At 59.4% G+C, this 24792-nt stretch overlaps 1 protein-coding gene across 12 annotated transcripts in view; it reads right to left on the bottom strand.

Annotated features, from left to right (window-relative positions):
• Positions 1 to 24792, bottom strand: part of TNS1 (tensin 1) — a 67594-nt gene that overhangs the window by 8541 nt on the left and 34261 nt on the right. For 7 of the 12 annotated variants that reach the window (XM_080397911.1, XM_080397904.1, XM_080397905.1 and 4 more), the window contains 9 exons: positions 17036 to 18730; positions 14559 to 14642; positions 10498 to 10676; positions 10107 to 10245; positions 7667 to 7759; positions 6713 to 6748; positions 3121 to 3295; positions 1578 to 2446; positions 121 to 207 (listed from right to left, as the gene is read on the bottom strand). In XM_080397911.1, coding sequence (XP_080254037.1) covers positions 121 to 207; positions 1578 to 2446; positions 3121 to 3295; positions 6713 to 6748; positions 7667 to 7759; positions 10107 to 10245; positions 10498 to 10676; positions 14559 to 14642; positions 17036 to 18730 — 3357 coding nt within the window. The remainder of the gene's footprint in view (positions 1 to 120; positions 208 to 1577; positions 2447 to 3120; positions 3296 to 6712; positions 6749 to 7666; positions 7760 to 10106; positions 10246 to 10497; positions 10677 to 14558; positions 14643 to 17035; positions 18731 to 24792) is intronic. The other 5 variants (XM_080397908.1, XM_080397914.1, XM_080397906.1 and 2 more) reach the window with 5 other exon arrangements.

Genomic DNA, 24792 nt, shown 5'->3' with positions numbered 1-24792 from the left:
CCTTCACTCCTAACTCAGCCTCTCAGGGAAATTCTTGCTAAACCCTGTGATCCAAAATACACCCCAACTCCCAACCACGGCTCACTCAACTGCATCCTTCGCACTGTGCCATCTACCCACCCTGCTCCCTGGAGATCTCCGGTTTATACCAGTACTTGGAAGTGTCCTGCACAAACTTGACATTGGCACGAGTCTCGGGGCTGACATCTGCAAGGAAAGGAAAAGAAGACAAGGAAAAAGTTAAAAGATGCTGTATCTAAAATTCCATGTCAGCTTTTAGCAAATCTGGCTAAAGCATTAATACCTCCACCTCCTTTCCGCCCCAGCACATTGCTTTAACCTCAACCCAATCCTCCATACCCAGGCAGGCTGATCATCACCTGGAGCTTAAGGGGCTGCTGGGCACCTAAAGCTAAATCCAAGCACAAGAGCCCTCAAAGGGCTGTGCATCGAATGAGCCTCTTGGCCACAGAGCCAGAGACAAAATGGGAACTCATCATTTAAAAGGGAGCTGGCTGGGTGAAATGAAAGCTGTTGGAGGAAAGAGAGATGTCCAGAGGGTGGTAGAGAAATCCTCTGACTTCAGAAGACCTTCACTGCTCTCCAGTATTTAAGATTTGGCTTGTCCACTGTAAAAATAAATTCCTTCCCTTACCTGTGCCCTGTGCAAAGGAACTGGGCAGGTTGACCTACCCTGGGAAAAGCTACGTACGCAGCCCCAGCCCGACCCTGCCTCGCTCAGTGCCTATCAGTAACATAGCCCTGATGGGACCCAGTCCTCTGGCCATGAAACTTGTCACTTCACTTGGGTAACATTTCCAACCACCTGCCTTCCAAAAACAACTGAGCAAACAAGCCAGAGGGCTGGACAGCATCTCTGCTGGAGACGTATTAACAATCCTTTGCAATCTGGTCACCTCTGGAGAGGCAGGGGTCTCACTAATTGTTACGTGTTTTATTTGCTCATGCTTCCCTGCTGGGAAGGGTCCCCAGCCACAGCCAAGTCACAGGGCCAGGGCGGGCACCAGCATGCCCACAAAGGGCTGCCTGCTCGGCAGGAAAACCAGCCCAGCAGCCGGAGCCAGGAGCCACTGCGGCCCCACGGCTTTATTCCCCTGGTCCTATCAATCCAATCTTGGCGTCACCGAGGTGTCCAGTAACTGGAGCCAGTGAAGGCATTCCAGGCACAGTGGCACCCAGGGCACGGCACACCATTTGAAGTGAGGAGGCAGTGCCCCAGCAGGGTCCCAGCGGGGTAAAGCCTGCCAGGAATGGGGCCGAGAGGTCAGCACATCCCCACAGCAAAGAAAAGCCACCTCCGGGTGCTTTGATCTCCCTGTACACAACTCTGGGTGCTGTTTACGCCAGTGACGCCAGCTCGGTGCTTTTCCTGTTTGGATTTGCCAGAAAGTGGAGGAAATGGCCCAAGCCCCAGCGGTGCCGTCAGTTTGCAGATGGTGCAGGAGGGGTAAATCAGGACATGGCTGCAACCCCTTCCCCGCCGGCCAGCAAGGAGGAGGAAGGGAGAGTCCTGGGCACGGCAGGGGGATGCAGAGACCTCCAAGGGCATCCCTTACCTGGCATGGAGAACTTGGAGAAGTCCGGCAGCGTGTGGGAGAAGGTGACAGCACTCCCACTGCTGGGGCTGGACATGCCACTGGAGAGGGGGGAGGATGCCTTGCCATTGACGGTGGCGTAGTTGGGGAGGCTGTTGGAGCGGTCCCCGGCCGACATCCGCCGCTTCTCAGGCAGTGCAGGCTGTGGTGTGGGGCTGCCCTGGCGGTAGGCGGCCGAGTCCGGGGAAGAGGAGTGCGGCGTGCTCGTGCCGGGGTAGTACGCCGGCGAGACAGGGAAGGATGGCGTGGAAGGAGGCTGGTAACCAGAGGAGCTGCTCTGCCGAGACAGTGTCGGGCGCCTCTCCTCTGGGCTGGAGTAGCCATACAGGGGGCTGCCAGGGGGGACGGCTGCCGCAGCTTGATGCCTGGCCAGGCTGGGGCTCCCTGGTGGGGCCACCAGGTTGCCATGGGCCACTACAGTGTGTCTGCCCAGTCCAGGGCTGCCGGGAGTGCCGCTTACGCTGGGGTTGACGGCTCTTCGCCCGAAGCTGGGGCTGGATGGCGTGTTGGTAGCCACTGTCCGGTGCAGGGTGCGGGGGCTCCCTGGCAGGACATGGACCCCCACCACATTGACCTGTGCCTGCGGCCGAGCTTGGGGGTCTGGCTGGAGGCTGGCTCGGCCATCGGGATAGTTGGGGCTGGTATATGCTGAGCCCGGGACCCCACCTTGGACCATTGCAAAGGAAGATGGAGACGAGTTTTGGTAGCTGCTGTTAGCAGAGGGTGTCTGCGAGCTGACAGGTGACCGGCAAACAGGCTCAGCCAAGGCATGGGAAGGTGTAACTGTGCTGTGGGGGCTGCCCTCTGATGGGTAGCTGCGGAGGGAAGCCCTGAGGAGAGATGAGAAGGAGGATTCAGCTCCACTGCTCATTCCTGCTGCTGGCTAGCACCCTTCTGTGAGTGGCGCACAGGGAAACAGGCACAGCAGCAGCAAGCTGCTCAGCTTTCAGAGGCAATGGTGGGATGGGTCCTGCCAGCTGCATGAAAGCAACTAGAGGCAGCTTTAGTTCTACCATGCATCCTAATTCCATCTCAAGGTACGATTTTCTGGGAGACAGAGCCTTTTACCAGCTCCTCTTGCAGCAAACCACCTGATGCGCTCCTCTCTGCCAGCCTTGCCAGGCTGGGATGGTGCAGGACACCTCACAGGCTGGGGTGGGACATGACACAGGGACAATGGCTCCATTGCACCACAGGGGACCAATGCTCAGCCTAACCCAGGGCTAGGGGTTAGCATTGACCCCATGCTTCCTCCCAGGGGGTTCCCTGTGAGGTTCCCTCTCCCTCTGGCAAGATGCTACTTAGGTGCGGTGACCACAAAGTGACCACCAGTGACTCAGCTTTGTGTTCTCAAGGTAGTGAGTGACATGGTTGGCCAGGACCCCCAAACCCTGTGTGGGGAGATGGGGGTCCTTGCAAAGGCAACTTCAATGTGGGAGCAAGCCTGTGCACCTGGCACTGACCCCAGCCGCACCAGCCCCTGGGACCTGCACCACTGCCTTACCCGTCCACACTGTGAATGGGGCTGCTGGTGGAGACAGGGCTGGGGGTAGTGAAGGAGTTGGTGAAGGTGCCATTCCTGGCAGGCACCTCCAGGCCCTCAGGCTGGGTGGTGGGCAGGCTCCCTCCCCTGCCTGTCGTGGCCGTGCGTGCCACCGACTCGACGTAGCTCCTGGGCTCTGTGGCAAAAAAGAAGGGGAAAACAGATGAGCCTGCCGCTTGCATGGGAAGGAGGTATCCCTGTTTCAGCCAGTGAAGATGTTTGAGCTCAGCCTCTCCAGTGGCACATTCCTACCCTGTCGCTCTTTCCCCAGGGCTTGTGCAAAAGCATCTCTGGCTCATCTGGGCCTTTAGATTACTCCAAGAGATGCTGCAGACCCCAGCCAGTGCACAGGCAGGGGGCCACGCTCACCCCTTTCCCTGAGGGGGCCACAGCACATGGGACCACAGTCCCTTTGCACACCATAGCCCCTCCGCCCTGCTCTGAGTCAGCGTCCCTCCCCACCCAGGATGCCACATAGCACATGTCGTGCTCCCTGCTCATCCTCAGCCCCTAAAAATAGAGCCAGTGACTGTCCAGCCTGTGCTGACTCACACGGGACTGATGACGATGCCCTGTGGTCCCTGCCCTGTGTGGCCCACCTCTGCCAGCCATCTCCAGCAGCAGACCAGAGAGCAGCTCCAACTATTTCCACTGCAGCATCCAACACTCTCACTCCCAGCCCGCCTTGAAACCAGAGCCCGTGAGCACGACCAAGAAAAGCAATTTTCCTTTGGAGCCACCAAGCAGTCCTGTGCCAGAAGCAGCGGGCTGGGCTGGCCGTTACCAGCCACAGCAGCTGCCAGACCCAGCCCTTCCTCCTCCCGTTCCACCCTGCCTCCTGCTCCATCCAGACTGGTCCCCATCCCTACAATAGCCCCCGCAGCCCCCAGGCCCCCCACCAAAAGCTGTGCTGGAGGAAGGGGCTGCAGCTTCAGTCCCACCCCTCTGTGCCCCTGCAGCCATTACACATCAGCTGCCATGTGCCACCAACTGACTCCATGCTGGGGCACAGCGCCCTAAGTGACACCCACCAGCATCAAACACTATGGGCTGGGCACCCTTGCAGGTCCCTGGCTCCATGCTGGCCATGCCTGAGGCAGCTCCGCAGCAGTAATTAGCATGGCAAACATTATCATTATTATTATTATTATTAGTCATAACAGCCAGGCTCCAGCTAAGGCTGCCAGCAACCCAGCCTGCTCACAGCCAGCAATGCCGATGCACAGCTCCATGTTCAGTGTCGGACCAGGGAGTTGCAAGGAAAAAGACTGTCACAGGTCCCCCTCCTTCCCCCACAGCATCTCTGTGCTCCATCCGCCTGCACACAGGGAAGGAGGAGTTCATCCCTTGGGCTGATCTCCCTGCCCAGCCCTGCCCAACCATCCCAGGGAAGATATGAGCCAAAACCAGACCAAGGACCTTAACACGGGCTGGGTACCAGCATCCAAGGCAGGACACATGACAGGGTCGAGGCACTGCCCAGAAGGACACCCAGGGCAGCTGTGAGAAACTCATCGCCACTTAGGTAATTAAATTAATTTCACAGCTACTCAGTTTCCCCCCAGCTCCCCACTCCAGACTAAAATTAGCCAGACTGTACATATGAGTCAGCCTGCAAGAGGTTAAGACCAAAGGGCTGCAAAAATGCCAGCCCCTCCTGCAAAGGTGGGGGCTGAATGGAGGCGGGCTTGGGGAGGGGGGACAGCACACATGTGCCACAGTGAGGTGTGTCACCATGGGCATGAGTTCAAGTCGTTTGGTTCAATATGGGAGAAAAAAAGAAGAAAAAAAAAAAAGTGGGAGTTTCAGACAGGATCCTTTTAGGTTGAAAAATCTGATCTTGCCTCCTGTTTTTTTCTTGGAAGAGGCTCCAGAGATGGGAAGATGGTGGGAGAATAGAGAGGCTGTGAGTCACCAGGGAGGTGGAAAGTCATTCGAGAATCCCAAATCCAAGCAGGACTGCACTCCAGCCAGAAATCCCCAGCACTGCAACTGTGCCTGTTTTAAAGCCTCCTCGGAGGTGGCAGGCAGGACCCGAGCTCCTGGGCTGCTAGAGCATCCCTTAGCCCCAGGCACAGTCCGGCCATACAGGCGGGGATCTGCTGAGCAGAGCCTGGAGGGGCAGGGATCCTTGTGGGGTGTGCAGCTGAGTGCAGAGGGTGCTAAGCCAAAGTTTTGTTTAGCCAAAACACCAGTCCCTTCTTAGGACTACAGGTTCAAACCCCCAGAAACCTTCAGGTTATCAGAGAGGAGGAAGAAGAAGGGCAAGAGGCTGGCGGTGGCCAATCTGCCTTGCCAGCGTGGGGTCACTGGACATCCTCGCTCCGAGTCAGCCATAACACAAGCGGCCTGAACACCACAGGAACAGACAAGCAGCGCAGCTTGAGCTTCTGAGGGTTTGGTGGGAAAGAGAGGAGAGGTGACGTTCACATCTTTGTAGAGTTAAAGCTGGACAGAAATGGTAAAGCTGGGGGGTGGGGGGAACAGGGACTTAAGAGGGAAAAAAACTGGGTTTATCCCAGCTTTTCTTCCTTTAATGTACCCAAGAAGCCATCGCTGAAAAATCAGCTCTGGAAGCAGAACGTTTTCTTCAAGCACTTTCTCCAAGATCACACAATGTTCAGGTTTGGGTTACGTACATTTTGAGGAACTCACAGAGGGAAATTCTGACAGCTCTCAGCACCACGAAGAATCACAAACTTGCCAAGAAGAGATACCCTTTCTCCAAAACCCATCCTGAACACAATTCCCCATCCTGGCCCCGAGGGCCCAAAGTTTCATTAAAGAAAACAAAACCACCCAACCACTGTTAGATAGCAGGTGGCACCCCAGGGAACCACAGCCACTCCTGAAGCCTCTGTCCCCCCAGGAGACATGCCACCCCAGAGCCTGCAGTGCCTCCTCCATCAGCACAGCCACTCCTGAGCTGACATCCCAGCTCAGCCCCATCCTTGGCATCCCCAAAGAGGTGCAGCACAGGGACAGGACGGGGGCGGAATCTGAGCAGACTCCCAGCCAGCAGAAGATGCACACCGGCTGCCGGCGCTGTGCTGCTGCCCAGCCAGCTGAGCCAGCAGCACACTGGTGGCCTCTGCGCCTGCTGACCTTTTGTGCTGCACTTTGGTTTATTTTTGCTCCAAACAGCAGTGGCAAAGCCAGATCAGGAAGGCAGGAGCCCAAAACCGGGACTGCTTCTCCCAGCTCCCCCCACGAGGCTCATACAAGGCTTGCCACAGCATGCCAGCATCCCCAGCACCCTCTGGCAGCGAGGATGCCACACACTGAGAAAGAGCTCTCAGCCCCTATGGATGACTGATACCCAATGTTGACAGACCTCCAGGTCCAATTTGGACATCAGGGAATCCAACACAACACAAGGCACAATGCTCCCTTCCTCAAAAGGGAGCAGGATGGGCAAGACTCAGGCTCCTGCATCCCTGAGGGACAGTGCAAGGGAAGGCTGCTGGCACAGACAGTTGGAGCCTGCTCTGAGCAACAGTTCCGACAGCGGGGATGAGCAGGGAGGAGACAGAGAAAGAAAAGCCTTTCTTACCTTCTTCAGAGTCACCACCCGCCTCCCCTTCTAGCTCTGAGAGATGAAGGAGCAGGGGAGCAATGGGAGCAGGAAGAGGAGGAAGAAGGGAGGTGCGAGACAGAAAGAAAAAGAAATCAGAGTTAAGCAGCTTTGCCTTGCTCAGGGAGGGACACACAGAGCACAAAGCAGAACACCACACCTCCCCGACACTGTGCCCCAAACGGGACACCCAGCCTCAGACACCCCCAGGGTCCACCAGGGTATTCCAGAGATGATGTCTAAAACCCAGGAGGCTGGTTGCAGGTGGGGAAGAGGGAACAGCCCAGCAGGGAGCCACCACAAAGTATTGCTCTGAAAAGCCCAGCAAGGACAAAAAAAGCATCAGTTCTCCCTTGGGGTCAGAACGAGAAGGGTCTCGCTGGGTGGGCTCAGCCAGGCCATGCCCCCCAGGCTCAGCCAGGTTTTGGGGAGGTTGCACTCAGCCCTGAGATGGCCCAGGAAGGGGCCCTGGGTGCTGGGGAGCAGTGAGGTCTGGCTTGGCAGACTGCTCTGGGGTGCATCCCCAGGACAGCAGGGCCTTTGCACCCAAGGACCACTCTCCAGGATAGAGAGGGCTCTGGATACTGTTCTGGCTGACAGGCTCGACTCCCAGAGAGCAAACCCTTTCCAGCTGTGCTGGGGAGAAGGGACGGAGGGAGGGAAAAACACAGCGCTGGCCAGGAGGCAGGACCGTGGGGTTTTCCAGCCTCCACCACTGAAGACCCTGCTGGGCTGAGGCCCCCCCAGAGCCGTACCACATCCCCACATCCTCACACAGTCCCAGAGTCCCCACAAGAGGTGACAAGGACCCCAAGGCCACCTGGGCCCAAAAGGGATGCAGAAGTACCTTCCCCAGCCAGGGGGCCCTTCCAAGGGTATCCCCACAGATGCCCCCCCACACAAACCGCCCGCAGCCCCAGTGCCCACACTCACCTCCCACCGGATGCAGCAGGATCTCAGCCGGGTTGTGGGGTTTCAGCCCCAGTGCTGAGAGCGGGGTCTTGGCCAGGCCGGGGGGAGAACGCACTGTCAGAACAGGGCACACAAGCATTAGTGGAGGGGTTGGAGGTAAAACTTCAGAAAGGCTGTAACTGCCCAGGGGTTCAGAGCCCCCTGCCCCATCCCACCCACCCGCTGCAATGGCAGGCTGCTGGGAAGAGGAGATGCTACGGATGAAGCAGCACCTCAGGGAAGGGCCCCAATCCTCCTCTCCATTTTGGGAGAGGGCACAGGGCAGGAGGCACCTGAAAACAAGCAGCCTGCCCCATCGCGGGGCTGGCAGGATGGAGAAAGGGGGCAACTCCCACCAGGGCAGTCCCAGACCCCATCTCCCAGCGCTGTCTCTGTAAGCAAATGGTCCCACCATACAGGCATGAAGGCTCTTTCATTGCCCCTGTGCGAGCTGCCATCCCCCCAACACAGCTCTCCCAAACCTCAACCCCCCTCTGCTGATGCCCACGTCTGGCTGAGCTGGGACCAGGCTGTCCCGGAGCAGTCATCATCCCCATGAAAAGGACAGCAGGATTGCCAAAACCCTCCCACCCTCTAGACCAGCTTGATGGGTGGGTGAGGATGTTCACACAGAGCATGTTCCCCCAGGGGTAGAAATGCACACATGAGGTCTGTACCCCTGTGCCCATACGTACATACCAGGAGAAGCTGCATATGTATGTATGGCTATGGTATGGATGCACCAGCAGTGTGGGGTGGCAGGGTTTTACGGGGCAGGGCAGACCTCCCTGAGCTGAATGTGCCTCCTCTTCCCTCCTGCCCCCTGGGTTTGGCCCATTTCCCCAGTGCTGCATTTTCCCACACCAGGGGGGACCTCCTGGCCTCATCTCCAGCAGGAGGGCCCGGAGGGCACATTCCTCCAGCAGCATCTGAATCTCCCTGACGGTCAGTGCAGGCACGGACCCGCAGCGAGGCCGGGAGGCGGCGGGTGGTGGGAGCTCCAGAGGAAAGCCAGACCTTTGCCCTGATGCCGGGTCCCCCGGCAGCCTGGGGCTGCAGCAGCCAAGCAGCGAGTCCCTGGGAAACCAAGACGGCAGCGCCTTCCCCAGCGGGTGTCCAATTTCCCCAAACCTTGTCAGCCACAAGCCGCAATGTCAGCTCGCACCTCCGCTGGCTGACAAGCAGCAGGGTCCCTCCCGGGCCTGGGAATTCCCCCGGGACCAACCTCTCCCCGTGGAGAGGAACTGCTCCCGTATCCCCCGGGGGTCACTTTGGCCAAGCCTGCAAGCTGCAGCTTCAAACTTCCCAGGCCTCCCGGGCTGGCGTGTGACAAAAAGCATTGCCTCCGGGCCATGTCCCCAGTCAGGCTGTTCCCGTCACCTCTTCGAGTGACTCATCCCGCAAAACGAGCCACTGTCCCACAGCCAGGGAGCTGCTGCCTCTGGAACAAGCTCTCCAGTGCCCCAGAACAACAGGGCCATTTCCAAGCTGCCAAGTGCCCTGGGGATGCTCCCACACTCCAGTCACTGCATCCCACGAGATGGGGCTCAAACATCAGTGGGTTGCAGGGGAGAAACAGCAACGGTGCAGGAGAAAACAGTCTCGAGCCCCATCGGCTGAGTTATGGGGACCAGGACGTGGCATCAGAGGGGGCTGGGCCCAGCCTGAGCATCCCCAGCCCTAGAGCATCCGTCAGCCTTGATCCCTCAAAAATGTTTTGGAGGGGGTAGGGGGCTGCTGTCGTTTTGATCGGTTTCCCAGTTGACCAGCTGCTCCGTTGCACTGGTCCAGCCTGAGTCATGCTGTGCCGACGTGAGGCTGCTCATCAGGTTCATCGCTCGAGCCAGCCACACACCAGTCCACACAAACCCACTGTGACTGCGCAGTCAGGGTTAGTCAGAAAGGAGGCATGCTGCACTGGAGGAGCTGAGACAAGCTGCATGCAAACGGCTGGCATCTCCCAGCCATTTCCCCCTCCTGCCCTGGAAACAGTGAGAAGTGGTATGGTGTGTGAGAGTCTGCTCTGAGTCCCCTCCTATTCTTCAGTCCCTCCTGCCTTCCCTCCACTCGCTTGCTACTGCAGTCTTGCTGCCCTTCTTGCCATGCTGGTAGGAAAGATGGGGAGATGCAGAACCAGAACAGAGTGAAAGGATGCTGTCTTTCGGACCCTGCTTCTCTCTTTATCCTGCCTTGGGATCCCATGCAAGAAACACCCAGTAAGTACAGGGCGAGAAAAAGCCAACAGGAGGGTGCTGAGCACGGGATGCTGGTGGCAGTGCAAAGCAGTGAGATGTGGAGGAAAGGAGGATGGAGAGAAAGAGTGATTAACATGGCAGTGGGTGTCTGGAGACCAGAGCTGTCTGACCCTTGGCAAATTTCTGGCCTACCAAGCCCCTCCGCCTCCCGGAGCCGCAGCACTTACAGGGACTGGAGTAAGGGGGTTGTGGTGAGACGGGGAAGGCTGGGGTGGGGGGAGAAATCTCACCGCCGCTGGAGGGTGGGCTGGTGGGGGAGGCACCCTCCATCTCTTCAAAGGCTTCTTTGTAGCTGTGGAGGTGAGGCTGGGGAGAACAGGAGAAAGGGTCAGTCCCATCCTTATGATGGGCACAAACCTCCAGCATACCCCAAGGAAGGAGCAGAGGGGGCAAAGGGAAGGTTTTCACCTCCTCCCTGCTAACCACCACCACAGAGAGCATCATTGACCCCCAGCCCTCCAGGGTGCTGCAGATGCCAACCAAGCCTTCTCCCTCCCCAGAGGTGTCTACCCCCTATCAGCCACCTACCCACGCAAGCACCCCCCGATCCCAGCACACCTCTTTGGGCCTCCCTCCAGGGTTGGCCGCAATGGTGCTGACCACCTCGGGCGAGAGGACGGTGGGGCTGCGGGGTGAACTAGGCTCCGGCGAGCTCTTCTCATAGTGGCTGTTGCTGGGGGTCCGCTTGCGGGCAGGCACAGCACTCTCCTCTGGGGGCTTCTCCCGGGACTGCACCCCTGTGGGGCAAGCACAGGGTGGGAGGCAGGTGAGGAGCTGCTGGCCAAGATGAGGACCAGCAGGAGATGCTCTGGGCTGATCTGAGAGGTGTCCCCAGGGCCATGTGCCATGGAGGGAGCTCTGCCCAGCCGAGATGGCAGCTTCAGCACTCACCTGCATCTAACCCCTGGACCAGCATCAACAGTTTTGAGCTGGGGCAGATACACCCTACAGCAGTGGCCTGGGGACAAGCAATAAAGCAATGCAGAGTTGTGGCTACTGGCTGGATTGCTGCACTAGCCCTCCCAAGCATCACGAGACTTGGGCTCAGGGACGACAACCCCCAGCAGTGGGTGCAAGGGGCATGAGCATCCTCTGAGCAGCCCAGCCAGCACAGCCCTGCAGAGCTCCAAGGATCTGGACCTCCCAACAGCATCACGGTGGGAAAAGGCCAAATCCCCAGCACCAGGGCAGCTGCATCCCTGCTCCCACAGCCAGATGTGGCTTCAACCACAGTGGCAGAAAAAGCCTGGTTTTTTGAATCCCCAAGGCAGAGGGAGCATCGGGTCCAAAGGAAGGACTCCAACAGAGGGATGGTGCAGGGAACCCCAACAAACCACTGCTGATCTCCTACTCCCAGCACAAAGCCTTCCTAAAATGGGTGACTGGCATCTCCTCTCCATCTCCCCCCAAACCTCCTTTCCAGACCCCAGAACCATGAGCCACCAGTGACTACAGCCTGGGGAGAAGGAGCAAGCAAGTCACTGTGGGAGAATGTGTTTCTCCAGGCTGTCGGGGTCTGGTAGATCCCACTGCGATCCCTACAGGCTGCGATAAAGCCCAGAAACAGGGACAAAGCCAGCACAGGGCAAGTGGTCATGAGGCACTGGGATGAGAGGTGCGACCCCAACTCTCCCAGCACCCAAACACACTCTCCACTCCAACTTGCCTGATGAAGAGGTTAATTAGGGCTCACAGATGATAGTGCCAGGTTCAGTGCAGGGCAACTGCACAGAGCACCACTGGCGCCGCTCGGAGCCCTGCAGGAATCCCATTCTTCCCAGGGACCCACACGGCAGTGGGGTGACCTCTGCTCTCAGACCCACTACTAGCACAGGTGACAGGACCACCCCCTCCACCTTTCCCACAGAGGCAGGGAGCACTCTCGCTCCCCTTGGCCAGCACACTGGGGGGGGTGGTAGAAGCGGGGGGTGGGGGGGTGGGGGTGAAGAGGCCAGCATCACGCTCCAGGAAATGCACTTTTCAAACACCAACTCCTTTCCCACGGGCTGGAGGAGGAAAACCAGCCATCAGCTGCTTCCCCTCACTCCCTGGGGCTCCACGCGGGACCCACGCCTCACGCCCGCTGACCTCCCCTCTTCACCACCCTGGCACCCACACCAGAGCTTCCCCGGCCCCGGCCCCGGGAGAGGGCTGGGAGCACGGGAGGGAGGGAGGTGGCCGGGGTGCATTTCTAAATAATCAGCCCAGTGAATGGCAACAACAATAAAATCGCAGCTCAGGGGGAGAGGCGGCCAGGCTGCAAGGCAGGGGACATGAGCCAACGGGGCCGGCTCCAGCCGCGGAGGCGGCCTGGAAAATTCCACTAAGAGCAGCTTTGAAACCCAACTCCCGATCCCTTCTGCAGGTGCTCGCCGGCGCGGGGGACAGCCACGAAAAAGGCCTGTGGAGGAGCGGGAGGGAGGAGAGGGTCCCTAGGAAGCTACCCTGCAGGCATGGGCAGCATCGCATAGAGCCACCCTGTACCTTCTGCCCTGCTCTTCACTTGAAGGGAATGAAGCCCTGAGTTGTGAGCACAGGGAGAAACAAATTTTGGGGGAAAAACAAAGTAAAATCTTGTATTTTCTGTTTGTCTTTCCACCTTGTGTGCCATGGGGTGTCCTGCACGCTGTACGAGCATTACCAGGAGCATCCCTTGGCCCATCCCAAAGTGAGCTGCACCGACCAAGCACTGCAAAGAGGCAGGGACTGGCTCCTTGAGTCATGCATGCCTGCCTTGCTTTGTTTTCCATTTGGGAAGCACAAACAGCAGCTCGCTAGGACCCTGCTGTCAGTGCACATCCCACATTTGCAGCGTGGGACTCCCTGCATGTCACCCAGCTGCAGGGTGCTGGATCTGGCCCATTGGGACACCCAGGAGCTCACTGGGCTTTGGCTGCTCCACCCCCCAGACATGGAGAGCAGCCGGGGCCATGGGGAGGGGAGGGAGGAGAAGGGAAAAAAGGGACTCATTGTTAGGGAGCAAAGAGTGGGAAACTTCACAGGCTGCCCAGAGCAAAGCCTGGAGGAAACCCAGGCTCTGAGCACGGCTCCCCCGACCCCCTGGGTGATTTATGGGCTGGAAACTACACTTGAAAAACAAACTCTCCTTTCCCCAGCTCGCTGTGCCCCCTTGGCAGACATACAGCCTCCCTTAGCCACAGTACTTCCACCGACCCCCCAAGGGATGCCCAGCTCAGCTGCAGGAGGGAGGGAGTCCCAACCACAGGGAGGGAACAGCAGCCTGCACCCCGCTCCCCACCCCAGCCTCCACCACCTCTGGCACTACTACCCTTTCTGTTGCCCATTTAACTCCCTAACCTGACAGCAGCTCTCCCCCAGCAAGGTCCTGCTCTTGGACTCAGCACAGCTCTAGGACTGGGGAAAGGCAGGAGCACAACAGCCAGGCAAGGAGGAAACAGGAGGGATTTAAACCCAGGTGGTTTTGCGGCTGGGAAGCTGGGTTTTGGGGCCAAATCAGGAGGCAGTGCTTTTTGGGCATAAGATGTTGGAGCTACTGCCAGACAGGAGCTGGGCAACACCCCCAAGGCGAGAAGGCAAAGCAGCATCCTACGGCCCTTGGGATGTGGCACCCAGCAGTTAAAGCCAGACTGGGATACACAACGCCCAGAGAAAAGAGAGATGCAAACTTGCTCCCTGCTTGCACAAGGAACAGCAGCAGATGTTGCCACATACCGCTCTCCACCAGAGCCCAACTCACCCTGTCCCACCAGGCACAGACACATCTACTGCGCCCCACCTCCCAGCCTGATCACTGCAAACGGGCATGACAAAATACCTTACTCTGTGCTGAGGAATGGGAGGGTTCAAACCTCTTCGGTCCTCCTGGGGAGAAACCCGAGGTGCCAGCAGAGAGAGAAAGGTCATCCAGAAAGCTGGTGACTCCCCAGCCCACTCTTTGTTCCCAGCCCCTCTCCATACCCTTCCTCCTGCTCACCCCAGGACAAGTGGGTGCAAAAGTAGGTCTCCAGCACCTGTCACCCAGGGCAGACTCAACTCCAGGGAGGACAAGTCACATCGCCTAAACCCCCAGCCTCAGCAACTCACATTCTGTGGCTGCAAACAGACCCACGGGGAACACCTGACTGAAGCAGGTGAGACCCTGCTGGGCCAGGAACTGGCTGAACCTGGGATCTGTGGAGCTGCACCCCAGCCCTTGTCTCCCCGAGGAGTGAGCCACATCCAGGACAAAGCTCAGAGGGGCTGGTGTAAGCACCTAGGCCAGCAGTGAAACCCCACCAGAGAGCAGTGCCAGGCTTGGATGAGATGCAAAACCAAGTGTGGACAGGGGAGTCTGTACCCAGGGCCAGGGGCTCCTCCATGACCAGAGGAGGTCAAGGTGGGCCCTGAGCATTACTCTGCTGAAAAAGGGGATCAGTTCTGCATGGGGAGGGTCTCCCAAGCCTCCCTCCATCCCACATCCATGCAACACACAGAGCACTCAGCATGCAAGGATAGCGGAGGAAGAAGGGAGGGGTGGAAGGAGGGAGGAGAGAGAAGGGAAAAGGAAGAAAGGATGTGATGGAGGAATGGACAAGAGGGAAGAAGGATGGATGGGGAAGGCTGGAGGACAAGAAAGGAGGGAGGTGGAATGAACAAACCGGAGGAGAAGGACCGTTGCTGGTTCAGAGAAGGACGGGGGGCTTTGGTGCTCTTGTTGAGGTCCCTGAGCTTGGCGTTGTACTCTGCCAGCGTACCAGGACAGGGAGCGCAAGGAGGGGGGGAAGTCACACGGGACAGACACGGTTCCCCATGGGGAAAGGAAGGGGCAGACAGGACAAATGTCACAAGATACAATAGGGAGAGAGAGAGAGAAAACAAGAGAAAATATTAGTTGGGCTCCAACAGATGAGCCTGGGGTCACCTGGGGGGTCCGAGGGAGCTCAGACCCTGCTTGGAGCTGCTTCCCCATCACCCAAATTGCCTGTCTTCAGGCACCACTTAAACCCATAAGGGAAATCAGTGGTGGCTCCCAGCTACACATGGCCTTGTGCAACGCCACAAACGTCCCATCACTATCACCTTGGGAATGGCCCTGTGCAGATCCCTTCCATCAGGGGATGCCCAGGGCTGGGACAAGAAAGGATGACCCCAGACACCTCACTGGGAGATGAAGGGGACTTGAAGGATGGCAGGACCGGCTCCTCTCTGCAGGGAGGTGCTAGGGATGCCAGTGCTGCCCTGTTCCATCTCTTTCCCTCCATCACCAGTGGGAAGTGGGAACAGAAGCACTCCCCTGCAGGCCATGGAGGAGGTGTGAGATGCTCCTCGTTGCTCTGCTGGGACACGCAGGCAATTTATAGCAGCAGGGAATGTAAACAAACCCATCCGTGCCCCACCATCCCCATCGGCTGTCCCCTCCCAGTGCTGGCTTCAGGACACCTTGTTCCCGCCGGAGGTCAGGCTGCCCACCAGCACTGTCCCTGCCTCAGCATAGACAGCCCAGCTCCAGCAGGGACAGGTGGCCACAGGCTTGGGACTACCCCAGGACGCCTCTCCCCCCCAGGAAGCCCAGTGGCTGCAGGGGGATGAGAGTGACCCCAGCCCAGCCTTGAGAACCTGATCCCAGGGTTGGAGGGGACGGATTTTTTGGTAGGCACCATCAAACATTCATTTCCTACCCACTCCAAAAACTGTTCCTCCTCTCCTGAGGACTCTGCTCTTTTCCACCCTGTATTTTCCCCTCCATATTTCTGGGGAGGCATCTGCTCCTTATAATATTCAGTCCAGACATACAGCACGGTTTGGGCATCTGTGTGCCAAGCCCTGGGACCCTCTGCGGATCTGGCCTGCACCACCGAGGTCAGGTTCAGATAGATGCAAAGTTCCCCCAACACCTCTGCAACCCCCTCTGTCCCTCTCCCTGCTGCTGGCACCCTTCTTGCCCCCAACCTCCCTTGGTGCCGCAGTGACTCAGCCCCCGTGACTGGGAGGTTGGTGCTGTTGGATTTTTCCAGCCAGGCCTTTTCCCCCTCCCTCTAATGCCAGGCGAGTTTCTGGACTGAGCGCAGAGCTGGAAGGGACGGAGCTGCCAAGCCCCAGCATCACAAGCTGGCCCCCAGCCCGGCCGCAACCCCAAACCCTTCCCAAATGTCACTCCACAACTCAACAACTGCAGCTGAAGCAGCAGGGAGGGAGGGCACTGAGCTGCCACAAGGCCATGGCACCTTCCTCCTGGGAGGCTGGGTCCCTCTGCATCCCCAAAGCCCCCAAGCCGGAGCTACAGGAGGGCAGGGAACTGGAGGACAGAGTTTCCCCTCTGTGGCACAGAACAAATGCCTTCATCCAGCCATAGCACCGACATCCAGTGCTGCGCCCAGCCAAGCACTGCACCAAACCCTGTTGGCAGGGCTGGGAAATGCCTTCCCAGCCCCGACCACTGCCCCGAGGCCAGGGCCAGCTTCAGACAACCCCAGGCCAAACTGGCTGGGCAGAAATGCTGCTGCCAGCCTGCAGCCTGTCCCCTACTCCAGCAGCACCCCAGCTGCCTGGGGAGGAGGTCTGAGCACCAGACCCAGCACTCCCAGGGGGTAAGCAGGGGCTGAAATGAGGGAGCAGCCCAGCTACATTAAACACAGGGCAAATGCTCTGCTGGGACCTTATACCAGAGCACACTCCAGGCAGGGACAGCATCTTGTCTAAAGTGGGGTCCAGGCAGGACACCTCAGCCAGAGATGAAAACACCTTCCCAAACATGGCCATATTCTCCCCAAAGGGCAGAAATTCCTCCAGGATCCAGTGAGCGGCCCTGCTGCAGGTGACAGACCAGCCTCATATCCCAAAGGGGTGAGGATGGGGGCGGGGGCCAACCCCCTCGGCCACCCCTTCTCCCCACCTCTGGGTGATGCTGACGGTCTCAGATGGCAAAGACGGTCTCAGCAAAGGAGAGTGGCACAGGCTGCCCCCCTGCCCGGTGTGCCCCCACGGCGGGTGGCTCAGTCCCAAACCCAGATCCAGCACGGATGAGTAGTCGCTGCATCTCCCGTCCCCGGCTCCACCATGCATACCAACCCCACAGGCTCCGGCTTCTTGGGACATGTGGTCCCCCCCGTCCCCCCGAGGAATCAAAGCATCCTACCTGCCACCCTGTGGGCCACCAGGCCCTCCAGATTCAAGGGCTCTTCCGCTGACCTCGACAGGTCCTCATAGCTCTCTGGTCCCTTGAAGGGCGTCTGGGTTTGTGCTGGGACGGTGGGGGAAGGTGGGGAGGAGACAAGGAGCTGCTGAGACCCGACGGGGCTGTAGGAAGTGCTGAGTGGGAGGATGCCCATCGGTGTTCCAGGTGAGGCATGGCTGTAGCTCCTCGGCTCCGGCACTGGTGCTGGCTGGTAGCTGTACGGCGAATACGTTTCCTGGTACTCATGCACCCCGTAGTCTGGCTCTCCAGGAGAATAGCCTTTGCCCCCGGGCTCAGAGACCACGGGGCTCACAGAGGTGCTGAATGACCTTGGCTGGGCCACCTGTGGAGCTGGCCGGCTGTAGATGCCAGCAATGGGCTGGGCCGAGAGGGAGGAGAGCAGGGGTCCCACCGGCTTGTCCTGGCGGGAGGTGGCAGGCACACTCTGCGACTTGTGGACGGCAGGCGCGAGGTCCAGCATGAGGACATCGAGGGCTTCAATGGACTGCTCGATCTCCCGGCGGGAGGGTGCCCGGGGAAATTCAGGCATGCTGTGGCTGTGTGGGGGCACCGGCTGCAGTGGGCTGGGCTGGGGGCTGCAGCTGGAGACACTGGGGCTGTGGCTCTCCACACTGCCCTCCTGCAGCCGGGAAGGCGGCCGGCTCCCTCCTTGCTGCTGCCAGGAATTCAAGCCCCTTTGCACAGCCTCCCGGCTGCTGGTGCTGCGAGCCGGGGCCTGGGGCAGTGCCGGGGTCGCATCGTACTTGGCCGTGTCCACCGCTGGGAAAGACCGGGAGCGGTAGGTGCCAGGGGGGTCATAGCCATACAGGTAGGGCTGGGAGCCAGGCAGTGGCTGGGGCTGGAGCCAGCCCGAGGTGTGGGATCCCGGCGGGCGCTGCGGGTAACCAGCCAGGTGCTCCTGAGCAGATGCTGAGGGCCGCAAGGGAGGCAGCGGGTCACGGACGTGGTGGCCCATCAGGGCGTTCTGGTTGTTGTAGGGGTAGCCACCGTTGGAGAGTGGCTCACCGTCGTACAGCCCCTCCTTCGGCAGCTTCTCAGCCCCATTGCAGCTCGAGGGGCCATTGGGCAGGGAGGAGAGACTGCCCACCCGGGGTGCCTCCTGGTAGCCGGCCTCGCTGGCAGTGGTGCCATCCAAGGAGGAGAGTGTGCCCAGGCTGCCCACACTGTGCTCATCCTGGTTGGGCAGCTCGTCGTCCAAGATATCTGTCTCCCGCTCAGCCACCAGCGCCACGGCATTCCCATTGACGTGCACCTGAGCTGGCACCACGTGGCGGCCCAGCATGGTGGGCAGGCGCGCCGGTACAGAGCTGGGCACGTGGTTGTGCATGGGTGGTGCGCTCTCCAAGCCAAAGCCAACAAGCAGACGATCCAGCTCCCGCTTCTCCTCGGGGCTCAGCACCGCCTGGCCACCAGGCACCCTGGGCACCCCCGGCTCATCGGTCCGGTCGGTCTTGGTGGAGGCGGTGGAGTTGCCTGAGTCGCTGCTCACCGAGAGCGTGTGCTCAACGTGGTTGGGCGCTGCTGAGAGGGGGAGGCGGGCGGCGTTGACAGCACCAGTGCTGCCGTGGAGGGAGTCTTTCTTCTTCACTTTAGCGTAGAGGCTCCCGTCCAGGGGCCCTTGTGTGTGCCCAACCTCTGCAAGGGGAGAAACGAACACGAGACCCCAGATCAATTGCTGGCTTTCTGCACGGAGCTAATGGGTCCCATTAGCCGGTGGTTTCGATCTCTTCCATGCCGCCGGAATGCTTAACAACCAGCATCACTGTCTCCTCAGCACCCTCCGCAATCCCACGGGCGCCACCATGCAGAGACACCGGAGCCAGACCCCCCCATCCCCATGCACCTACGGCCTCCCGCCCTGCATGCTGTCCGGCCCTGCCCTGCAAGCACCGCCTGCTCCACTGGGATTCACCAAATATCCCCACCCTGGTTCTAGGCATCCTTCCTAGCAACTCCCCTCCACGGCAGGCAAGGGCTGGGGCTGCCCACACAGTCAGCCATCATTGCTCCACAGGGCTCACCCGACCTCAAAGGGCCACATAGCACCAGGGAGGCAAACAAGGAGGTGGGGGAGATGCACCACAGCCCGTAGGAGGATGGGCAGAGGCAGTAAGGATCTGGCCTTGTAGCTCTGTGTATCTCCAGCTGGATGAATGTACTCAGCCCACGGGTGAAGGACAGATGAACCACGGACCCATCTTCCCTCTCTCTGCCCTCTCTCCCTCCCAGATGATGCAAAGATCCAGCCAGCTGCCCATCCCTGACATTTTCTTCCCTGGCTACAGACAGACTCCCACTCTTTCTGTCCTTCCCCTTCCCTCTCTCAGGCCAGGTGGATCTGCCTCAAATCATTCCTCACTGCCCTGAAGCTCCCTCGCAGGCAGTACCTCTGCCCAACCCCAAACATGCAGCATCTCCTCCCCAGGAGGTGCCGAGCACCCTGGCACCACGATTCAAGGTCGGTGTGAGCAGCTGGCTCCACCCCACAGCCCCAAAAGGCTGGGAGGCAGTCAGGGCACAGCAGCATCACCACCAGCAACCCTGCACCCCAGCTCCAAGCCCTCTGCTCCCACAACCCCCAGCATCCCCAACACCACCACCAGCTGCACCCTTTAAACCTTTCCAAATGGGGCAGCCAGATTTTGGGGGCACAGAGGGATGTCAGTCACCAAGACAGCAATGCGGACAGCCCTCAGGCCGTGTCCCCCCCTGCCAGAGTGTGTGCAGCACCGGCCAGGCTTCAGACTCTTGTTTTTCCAGCTCCCTGCCGAGGTTTCCTGGAAGGGCCCACGAGCAGCATTAAACACTTTCTTTTGGAGGAAAAAATGACTCTTCCTTGGCAGGGAGCCAGGCAGCTGACTCAGGAACGGAAGACGGCCCTAACGCGATAGTGTGAAATCAGAGCGCTCCTATCTGCAAGCAAAACACTTCCGAAAGCCAGCCCTGAGCAGGGACGGCTTAACCAGTCCCACGCCACCACACCCGTGCCCCAGCAGCTCCTGCACCACCAATCCCCCTCACTGTAAAAGAGGAGGGCAGTAATACCCAGCATGAGTCTTATCAAGTCAGGGTCCCCTCCTCACCACTCATTTTCTACTCTCAAATCCCCATCGGCAGCATCCTAAGGACACAGCCAAGCCCCAAGCTCCCCTTGCATTGGAGATGCCCCAGGACTGTACAGGAGGGTCCTCTCTGGGCACTCGGTGCAGGAAAGGATGAGGATGGGATCCACAAATTCTCTGAGAGTCTCAGAGCTCCTTCAACCAGCTAGTGTAGCCAGGAACCGGCAGCGTTTGACTCCACAACACCTCCTGTACCAGGGAAACAGGGGAAAGAGGGAGGGAACCTCATCCTGTGGAGGCAGAAAGGAAAAAGCAGCATGTCTAGGGACAGCATCAATGCCAGAGAGGCTGAGACATTGCCTGGAGCTGGGGAAAAGGCCCAGCCCTCCCGTCTGATGGCAGCAATGGGTGCCGGCCTGTCCAGGAAACAGGGCAAGAGCCAGGATGGGGGCTGGGATAAATAGGGCAGGGGAATAGAAAGAGAAAGGGACTAAATAAATATAAATGAAAGCACGTGGCACCAAGGGAGAAAATAGATGGGAAAGGCTTTAATTAGACTGTGGTCTGGGTACTGCCCCATGGCTGGTAGAAAAGTCTTGAAGCAGGGTCAGGACGGGGCACGACGCAGTTCACAGAAAAGCCAGAAAGCCCCGAGTGCCCCATCCCACCCCACCTTCCCCAGATGCTCCAGCCAGGCGGGGACACGGGGGGTCTGGTGGCCCCCACTCTAAGAGCAGTACCAGGATAGCAAGCAAGGATGGCATCATGACACCTCCACCGTCAGCCAAGCCCTCATCCCATGGCTCCTCTGCCCCAGCTCTGACTGTCCACCCTGTCCTTGTCCCCAAACATTCCCTGGGCTCTGACACCAAGAGTCAAATTCTGCTGTTCCCCACCGCTCTCAGGCCCCCTCCACCACCCCTGGGCTATACTATCACTCACATGACTTTCACCTGAGAAGGTGAATAAAATCCCCCCAAAAAAGACAAAGGGAAGGAGGGACAGGCTGCCTGAACTGAAGCAGCCATCCCCAAAGCAGCAGGCTCCAAGGTTCCAGTTTGCAAAGTGTTTGCAGGTCCCAGCAAGGTCAGATTTTGTCCCTGAAGGTCAGAGCAGCTCCAGCCTGCCAGGCTGTGCCATCCCAGCGTGGGCTGGGTTTGCCCAGGGCTCAGCCCCAGACGCAGCTCTGCTCCAGCTCTGTCTGCTCCAGCTGTATCGAGGCAGCTGGGGGAAGCACTGTGCCCAGTCTGGTCCCACCACTGCGGCCAGGCTCACTGCCCTGGCAGGGCAATACTCTGCCCTCTCCCTCCCCAGCACCATGCGGCTACACCCAGGAGAAAAACTGGTCCAGGGCATTTGTGACAATGGGAAGGGGGATCAGCTTGCATCCCCAAAATCCCAGCCATCTGCCTCATGCCCAGTGGGGTGCACCGTACAGCATCATGCACCAGCATAAATCCTGGCTGGGGCTCTGCACCAGTGCAGAGGAAAAGGCTGGGGCACCACCAGATCTCCCCTTGTCCTGTCCCCAGCAGCATCCCACCTGCTGCCTTCATGCCCCACCACCCAGAGCCCGGGCCTCAGGGCATCTCTGGAGTATCAGCTGGCAGGGAAGATCCTGGAGTCCCAGGACCCTTTGTAGAGTGAAGGATGAGGGCTGAGTCCCATGGGGAAGAGCTCAGCCCCCTTCCCAGCTCTGGTTTTATGCTGTGTCCAAATATGATGGCAAGAAGTAACCCCAGCCCCTGAGCTGTGAGTCACCACAGCCATGAATTCCCCACCCACCCCCAGCCCTTACCCCCATCCCCTCTGGCTCAAATAAAAGCAAAGTCAGGACTTACCAAAGGGGACCGGGAAGAAAAGATCCCAGGTGAAGAGAACAAGCGGGCAGCCAGTATCCCTTTCCTTTGCCCCTTCCAGCACCAGAGCCTTCCAGGGGACCCGCTGCGGTGGCAGCTCAAACGGCGTCCGCAGCCGGCTCCGTGTATCCGTCCAAGACAGGAGCCGACGGCCCGGAGCTGGCTTTGGTTGGCGTTTGTCCCTTTCGCTTTGCTTTCCCTCTGGCAAAGGGAGCTACTCCCTCGCCAGCGCCATGTCCCACGGGGCCAGCGAGAGGGGCACCCCGAGGGCTGCGGGGCGCCGGAGGGGCTCGGATGCGGGGTACCCGCGGGGCACCGGGTGCCGGAGGGGAGGATGGAGGAGAGGAAGGCGGCAGAGGCAGGAGATGGGCTGGAGGCTGGAGGTACGGCTGTGCTCCCCTCCGCCCCAGACCACGCAGGGACTAGTGGGAGGGGAAGGGCAGAAGCAGCAAGGCGGCGGGGGGCCGCCCCAGCCTAAGCCCCAGCCCGGGTTAACCCCAGCGAGGTGCCGGGACAGCCGTGGAGGGAGGACAGCCAGACAGACAGCTCCTAGCGATGCATATTAACTACTTCCTCCACAGGCAGGGCTGCGCCGGGTTAACTGTTTCCTAGGCACGACAGACAGACGGACGGACGGACAAGCTGGACAGCCCACTCACCCCGCACCGCGTGCTGAGCATCACCCCACTGGACGACCCCCCCAGCTCCAGACCCCCAGCCTTGCTCAGCTCCTGAGTGCACGCATCACACCTGTCCCCCAAAAGCGGTGACACATTGGGGGTGAGGATGTCCTTTTGGGCCACACATGATGATGCTGTAACCCAGCTGGGTCTGCAAACCCAAATGTCTTGCTGGAGACTTGAGTTTCTCCATCTTAAATAAATACGCAGCCGAAGAGGAGTGGAAATCTGCTGTGGCCAAGCCACCGACCCTTCCAGTGCCAAACCCAACCTGTTTTCACAACCCCCCCTCCCTGCCCGCCCAGCACCATGGCACAGCGTGGATGCACCAGCACTGGTTTCAGGATGGCACATGCCGCCCTGTCCCATGGCAGGAGGCACAGCACAGGTTCCACCCGCCCTGGAGCTGCCTGCCCTCATGCTGCTCCATTCCCAGGCAAAACCTGTGCTGGGATGGTGCTGTCAATTCACTGGTCCAGGTAACAGTGAGTCCACCCCACGTTCAGGCCCCTGCTTGAACCTGTGCTCAAGCCTCCACTCCTCGATTGATTCAGTGTAATCGGCAAAATGCGAGGCTCCCTCCACTCTAATCCCCCAAATCGTGCGTTTCCCACATCCCCACAGATGACGGCAGGGGATGAGAGCAGCACTTCTAGCCGGCCCACTGACTCACAACCTCGTCTGCTCCCACATGGCGGTGCACACCAAGTCAGCATCCTCCCAAAACCTCTGAGGTTTGCTTGCTTCTCTGACTTCTAATTTTTTGCCCCAATTGCACAGCTGCAGTCAGCCTGCATGAGGGCAGGCTAAGAGCTCCCCGCTCCAGCAAGGCTGCCCGGGGACAGCCCCAGTCCCACACACACACTCCAGCAGGTTTTGACTTTAAGGACAGTTTAAAAGGGGAAGAGAAGGGACTGAACTTCCACCAGCCCACCTCTCTCTCCCTGCATCTTAGCCCTGCCTGGTTCCCAGTCCCAATGGGACCAAATCCCATCACCCTGCTACATCACAACCCCAAATACCAGGTCAGAGGACAGACTCTGCCCTGGGAGCAGCCACCCTCCAGCCGAAACGTCTAGCCAAACCCGTAGATGCTCCAGCATTTCTCCCATGGGGAATAACCAGAAGCAAGGGGAAGAACACTCCTTATGGATCCCCATGTAGCCCAGCCAGGTCCCCACTGCCCCCCAAAATGCGCGCCCCACCAAGCCTTTACCTTGCCGCGGCTGGAGTGGAGAGCGATGGAGAGGGGCGGAATGGGGAGGGGGAAGCAGATTCTTTCAGCTTTAGTCAGCTGGCGAAGGCGAGAGGAGAGCCAGCGGCTCCCCTCCCTGCAGAGCCCAGCCAGGAGATGGATCCAGCCACGGCGGGGGGAGCAGCAGCCTGCCGGCAGCTCCAGCAATGGATTTAACAGCTCTGGCCTGGCCCATTTGGCTCTCCGCCTCTGCACAGCCTGGCTCACCCTCCTGGGCAGCATCAGCCCTAGATAAGTGGGGCAGGATTTGACCCCACTAAGAAGGATGTACCCCACAAGATGCCCACCCTCCTGGGGGACCAAAGGGTGACAGCAACCCCATCTAGGGTCTTGCCTCCCCATGGAAAGGTGCAGGATCAGCATCCAGCTAGATTTGGGAGGCTCTGGAACCCCCCAAATTTTGCCACATGGGGTTCAGGCTCTGCTGTGACCTCCCATCCCCAAAGGGGTGGGATGCTCATCCCACGCCCCACCCCAGCCAGCCCTGCCCTGCGCGCGGGCCTGAGCTGCAGGGAAGCCCTGCGCCAGAACCATGACTCAGGTGGGGATTTAGCAAGTCTCCTGCAGATGTTGGATTTGGCCAGGCCCCAGCGACCCCACTTCCAGCCCCGGTAAGAAGGGATGGCGGGCAGGGCCAGCCTGCGGTGGGGACTGGGATGGTACAGAGCTGGGAGGTGAGGAGTGGGGATGGATGTTGGGTGTGGCAGGACCAGCCACAGTGGGTCCAAGGGCAGGTCATTACAGGGAGCTCCTGTGTTGGGGACCCATTTGTCTCACACCACACCAGGATGGCAGAGGCTGGTGTCCCCCGGCCACGGTCACATATCCAGTCCCTGGGGAC

The sequence above is a fragment of the Falco punctatus genome, assembly GCF_963210335.1.
Source record: "Falco punctatus genome assembly, chromosome: 8".
Lineage (NCBI taxonomy): Eukaryota > Metazoa > Chordata > Aves > Falconiformes > Falconidae > Falco > Falco punctatus.
The sequence above is the reverse complement of the archived record's forward strand: the minus strand, read 5'-3'. Positions and strand labels throughout refer to the sequence as shown.